This window comes from Coregonus clupeaformis, unplaced genomic scaffold (assembly GCF_020615455.1).
Source record: "Coregonus clupeaformis isolate EN_2021a unplaced genomic scaffold, ASM2061545v1 scaf4229, whole genome shotgun sequence".
Lineage (NCBI taxonomy): Eukaryota > Metazoa > Chordata > Actinopteri > Salmoniformes > Salmonidae > Coregonus > Coregonus clupeaformis.
The window spans coordinates 22,967-29,378 of record NW_025537683.1 but is presented as its reverse complement, the minus strand read 5'-3'; the positions used below and the strand labels follow the sequence as shown (position 1 = coordinate 29,378).

The window sequence follows — 6,412 nt, the reverse complement described above, 5'->3', positions numbered from 1 at the left end:
CAGTGGGGAAAAAAAAGTATTTAGTCAGCCACCAATTGTGCAAGTTCTCCCACTTAAAAATATGAGAGATGCCTGTAATTTTCATCATAGGTACACGTCAACTATGACAGACAAATTGAGGGAAAAAAATCCAGAAAATCACATCGTAGGATTTTAATGAATTTATTTGCAAATTATGGTGGAAAATAAGTTTTGGTCACCTACAAACAAGCAAGATTTCTGGCTCTCACAGACCTGTAACTTCTTCTTTAAGAGGCTCCTCTGTCCTCCACTCGTTACCTGTATTAATGGCACCTGTTTGAACTTGTTATCAGTATAAAAGACACCTGTCCACAACCTCAAACAGTCACACTCCAAACTCCACTATGGCCAAGACCAAAGAGCTGTCAAAGGACACCAGAAACAAAATTGTAGACCTGCACCAGGCTGGGAAGACTGAATCTGCAATAGGTAAGCAGCTTGGTTTGAAGAAATCAACTGTGGGAGCAATTATTAGGAAATGGAAGACATACAAGACCACTGATAATCTCCCTCGATCTGGGGCTCCACGCAAGATCTCACCCCTTGGGGTCAAAATGATCACAAGAACGGTGAGCAAAAATCCCAGAACCACACGGGGGACCTAGTGAATGACCAGCAGAGAGCTGGGACCAAAGTAACAAAGCCTACCATCAGTAACACACTACGCCGCCAGGGACTCAAATCCTGCAGTGCAAGACGTGTCCCCCCTGCTTAAGCCAGTACATGTCCAGGCCCGTCTGAAGTGCATTTGGATGATCCAGAAGAGGATTGGGAGAATGTCATATGGTCAGATGAAGCCAAAATATAACTTTTTGGTAAAAACTCAACTTGTCATGTTTGGAGGACAAAGAATACTGAGTTGCATCCAAAGAACACCATACCTACTGTGAAGCATGGGGGTGGAAACATCATGCTTTGGGGCTGTTTTTCTGCAAAGGGACCAGGACGACTGATCCGTGTAAAGGAAAGAATGAATGGGGCCATGTACCGTGAGATTTTGAGTGAAAACCTCCTTCCATCAGCAAGGGCATTGAAGATGAAATGTGGCTGAGTCTTTCAGCATGACAATGATCCCAAACACACCGCCCGGGCAACGAAGGAGTGGCTTCGTAAGAAGCATTTCAAGGTCCTGGAGTGGCCTAGCCAGTCTCCAGATCTCAACCCCATAGAAAATCTTTGGAGGGAGTTGAAAGTCTGTGTTGCCCAGCGACAGCCTCAAAACATCACTGCTCTAGAGGAGATCTGCATGGAGGAATGGGCCAAAATACCAGAAACAGTGTGTGAAAACCTTGTGAAGACTTACAGAAAACGTTTGACCTGTGTCATTGCCAACAAAGGGTATATAACAAAGTATTGAGAAACTTTTGTTATTGACCAAATACTTATTTTCCACCATCATTTGCAAATAAATTCATTAAAAATCCTACAATGTGATTTTCTGGATTATTTTTTCTCATTTTGCCTGTCATAGTTGACGTGTACCTATGATGAAAATTACAGGCCTCTCTCATCTTTTTAAGTGGGAGAACTTGCACAATTGGTGGCTGACTAAATACTTTTTTTCCCCACTGTATGCACACAAACACTACACACACACGCCAGCAAACACACAGGCACGCATATATGCACACAAACACTACACACACACACACACGCCAACAAACACACACACACACATACGCACACAAACACTACACTAAACACACTTACGTACACACACAATCTGCCTTCATCACCACCATCATAACTCTGTTGTTCTGGTGCTATGAGGATGTTAAGAGAAAAAATGGATGACGTTGCAGGCCTGAATGAGGAGCTGGTGCAGCTGTTGCTGATGAGAGATGAGCTCCATGTGGAGCAGGACGCCATGCTGGTGGACGTAGAAGACCTGACCAGGTGGAGATCCCTTTCATACACACACGTACATATTGTACAGTACTATGACCATAGAAGCACACACACATACATATTTTAATACACACACAGTTGCGCACCAACATCACTAACACAAATACCAATAGGAGGTCAAATGCCATGGAACGTCTCAGTTTAAAAATACATTCTTCTGAAAACGTACTTGAGTCACCATTGCATCATTTCAACAACAAAAAAAATATGTACCTGTTATTTGTTGTTCTTTCTTGTCACAGGCATGCTCAGAGCCAGCAGAGACACCTGACAGAGAAAACCCTCTCCAAATAAAACCCCTGCCACCTGTCACCCACATCACATGACAACCACAACCACCACAGAGCAGTGGTCAAAAACCCTGGTCCTGGAGACCAATAAGGTGTGCAGGCTTTTGCTCCAGCACAGCACTTTCACAGCTGATTCAACTAATCAATATCTTTGATGCTCAGTTGATTAGTTGAATTAGGTATGTTAGTGCTAGGCTGGACCAAGCCTGGACATGCTTTAGCTCGTCAGGGTTGGGGTCCACCGCTAGAGAACCACACCCATCCGGGAGTCATACAGGGCCCTGAGTTTTAAGTGGTCGGGCAAAACTCTGGGCCCCAGTCATAAACCATGTGTCGTTGTGGCAGTTTGATCACAGAAGATGACTAGAGTTCTGTTTGTTGCCCCGCTCAGCCAGTCGCGTGCTTTGTAGAATACTCAACACACTGCATAGCTATGTATCTATTAAACACATAGTTGTTTGTGCTGTTGCTAAGGAATGAGCTCCTAGGCTTCCCAGTGTATAAACTTTGCGGCAACTGCACAGATCTTGTATGAATCATTTAGACACACATGGATGTAGTACAGCTGTTGTTGCATAATTCCACCTGCTTTAACATGCTGATGTTTTGAAGATTTACTGGTTGACCCTTGATTTTGCCAAATTTACAGACAGATTGCATTGACCTTATTTTTAGTCTGCACTATAGGTGGAATGAAAGCTAAGGGTCCTTTTAGTGTTCTTTGTGGCAGGGTTTAAATAACTAATCTTACTAAACTTGACACCCATGTTCCAAATATTAACATTGGTTTAGCCTAATATTTTTATGATGCTCCCAAATGTCAATGTGTAATTCAATCCCTGCTTTGTGACCCTAATGCTAGTCCACAGTAAAACATTCAAAAATATATATTTTAAGACAAAATATTATTGACAAAGTAAAATCCCAATTATTAAGAACTAAAGATGTCTGAGCTGACTGATCTTGACACTTGTAAAGCGATAGCTGGTCGGTCTGGGCTAAATAAATACAAATTCTGAGCTGGAAGGAGACTTGGATGCCTAGTTGCCTGGTTGTAGATGATGGTCATTGGTGTTCACTATGATTAGTCCATCTTCAGCATTTGGAGAATGTCATTTTATAGCAGCTTTTTTCATTTATTTCTCCATCAGATTATACTAAGCTCATTCAAAAGTATTCTGCATCATTCAGAAATCATATGACGTTTTGTGTACAGAGATGAAAATGATAAATAAACGTTTTAAGTGTTTAAGTGTCTTTATTAGTTCATTGGTTGTGGTCAGTCTTGGTAGCTATATGAACCAGATCTAACTGTCAGCAGATGAGACAGGAACAGTTTAAATTAATTAATGAATGGTACAGAAAGATGCTTGAGGGGCCAAAGAAGGCTGCATAAATATAACACATAAAACATATAAATACTTACCACAAAATAAGACAAGGTGATACTTAGGGTAGTGGTAGCCTACAAGTTGTTTTCTTCTATGGATGTGAAAAATTACATAATAAAATTGGCATTAATGCTATGACAAAGACTAGCTGAATATAGGCCTGGAAATACAGCAGCAAGTTATTTCTGTGCATAACAGGTAGTTTCTCCCCTCATTTCACACCTTGCACCACAAGGCTCCAAACACTTACTGTATGTAATTGAGTTTTGGCCGTAGGGAAACTGAATACTGAATCATGGACGGTAGTTCATGTTACACTGCCGACACCTTGTAGGCCTAGCTAACCACTAGAGAGCAAAGAAGGTGACCACATATTTTCTACCAAACTGTGAGAAACTACTGTAGTTTGTAATAGTGGCCACAACCAAAACATCGGATACAATCAATTCAACTCCAGCCAATGTTAATTCCAGTTCCACTCTGTCAAAATATACCCTTTTTTTAATATCTCTGGTATCTAGGAAAATTACAGACAGTGAGATTATGTTACCTGAATTACTTTCAATGTATATTTTCAAACATTGTTATAGTGCCCGGGAAATCCCTGCCCAGGAAAGTATAAAAACACTGAGAGGTGAAGCAAGACATACAAAATAATTTGGATAAACCAAGGATGAACATTGTTATAACCATGACGCCAAACACCAAGCTTTGTGAGTAACCTATAGCATTTATCGCTTTCTCTTCTAACGAAATTATTGTTATAAAGTAGCCTATTTATTTTACTTTTAAAGTTAGAATAGGTTAGGATAACTGATTTTATTTTTTTCCTGCATGAGAATATTGCAAAAGCTTATGGAAAAAAATATAGGGGGCAAATGTCTTTGTATAGAAAGTGTTCGTTTTAAGTATTTGTTCTATCTTCTTCTTGAACCTTTCAGATTTGGAGTTGAACACCAGAACACACACGGTGTCAGTATGCACGCCAATGGTAAGAAAATGACCATATTGCCAGATTACATTCTGTAATCTGTTTTCAAATATTTCTGAAAATAATGTGAATTTTCCCTTAGAAGTTATGTTGAAAGCCTTTGCTGAATCAATCTACTTTGTTTTTTATAGGCTGCCCAACAGAACTCAACATGTTCTGGAGTCACAAACTCAGAGTTTGATCAGGTAAGCTACTTGCTATTGTCTATAAATTACATATTATTGTTGTTGCCCAAAGCAACAGTTCAGTCAGGTTTCCCATAATAAATAAAAAAGGCATGTTTATTTATGTAATTTTTCCAATGTATCCCGATAGGACAAGTGTCTGAGGAACATTGAGGAGGATCTACGTTGTTAAAGTGACATGCTGCAAGTTATTGATCCTAAACTGCTTGGACTCACTGTGCTGCAAAACCTCAAAGAGATTAAGGAGGTAAAGTCTGGGAGTTACTTATAATGCCAATAAACTGGCATGGGGAGGACATTACCTAAAAATGAGCTTTTTGAGATATTTCTAACACAACCAGTTTTTTATACAATAGTCACTGTATCTGCAGGCTTAGGCTACACAAATCTACTGTCATATATGTATTGCCTCTTCTCTCACCTTTTCATTTGCTTTCTTTAAAAACACAGAATTGCTTCTCCTCGTCTTTGTTGGGAGACTGGTCGTCTCAGCAGGTAAGATATTCTTAAAAGCAACCTTAACTAACGTAAAGAGGCCTTTCAGGGACTCAGTCTAAGATTACATTGGGATGTTGTGGGTGGTGGAATTAATGGTCCCTAAAATGTCTCCTAACCAAAGATGGTAATTTCTATGTCAATTGTACCCAAATAAAGATAACGTTAACTTGACAAAGTGTGCACTATGTTACTTTGCAGGATACTCAAGGTTGTAGGCCTACTCAAGGTACTGCTAATCAAAATCCCTTTGATGAAAGGGTACATCTGTGTAAAGTGCTGAAGGGGTTCCGGGTTCGCACCATCACCATCAACAGAATCATTGGCTATATTCATGCTGGAGACCACAATATGTAAGGTGGCATCCTTATCATGGACCAGGCATGTTGGAGAATATTCCTCATCACCATCATTGTCGTCTTGAAAAAATAATCACGTTTTCATGAACACCACCAAGTTGCCTTTGTCAATGTTATGTCCTGTGGACAAGTGTTTTTTAAAAATCTATATTATCATTTAATGACAGTTTAAAAAAGCTACCGAAGATCTAGAATTTAAAGGAGTCAAATGTTTGTTACATATTGCTAATATATATTCATCTAAGTATTTATGTTGATTTGTTTTACTTCAAAAGCTAAATAATTTTCAAATGTGATATTTATTATCAACCTAATGAGTTGTATTATTTATTTGCCTAATTTATGATTGTAAAATATTTATTTTCTACATATCAATTTAACTTATTTCAATGTTTACACAGTTTTTGTTGAAACATCTCCAAAAATAAAATACATTTTGCAATGAATTCAAATCGCCTACTGCCAACTGTTTTATTTCTCTCTTAGTTTGCATGGTGTTTTAGTCAATGTGTGTGTGTGTGTGTGTGTGTGTGTGTGTGTGTGTGTGTGTGTGTGTGTGTGTGTGTGTGAGAGAGAGAGAGAAAATGCAGAATATTTTGACATATACACTGAGTGTACAAAACATTAAGAACACCTGCTCTTTCCATGACATAGACTGACCAGGTGAATCCAGGTGAAAGCGATGATCGCTTATTGATGTCACTTGTTAAATCCACTTCAATCAGTGTAGATGAAGGGGAGGAGACAGGTTAAAGAAGGATTTTTGAGCCTT

At 39.2% G+C, this 6,412-nt stretch overlaps 1 protein-coding gene and 1 long non-coding RNA gene across 2 annotated transcripts; both read left to right on the top strand.

Moving 5' to 3' along the window:
* The first annotated feature begins 1,826 nt into the window (after positions 1 to 1,826).
* Positions 1,827 to 3,468, top strand: LOC123490621. The gene is made up of 2 exons (XR_006660995.1): positions 1,827 to 1,917; positions 2,172 to 3,468. It is a non-coding gene; the product is annotated as an uncharacterized LOC123490621 (long non-coding RNA).
* Positions 3,469 to 4,157: 689 nt separating this feature from the next.
* LOC123490622 (interleukin-12 subunit alpha-like) lies at positions 4,158 to 6,055 on the top strand. The gene is given in 6 exon segments (XM_045220540.1): positions 4,158 to 4,323; positions 4,552 to 4,601; positions 4,733 to 4,786; positions 4,917 to 5,033; positions 5,237 to 5,281; positions 5,483 to 6,055. Coding segments are annotated over 6 exon segments (462 nt in total). The 5' UTR covers positions 4,158 to 4,283; the 3' UTR covers positions 5,639 to 6,055.
* The last annotated feature ends 357 nt before the right edge of the window (positions 6,056 to 6,412 follow it).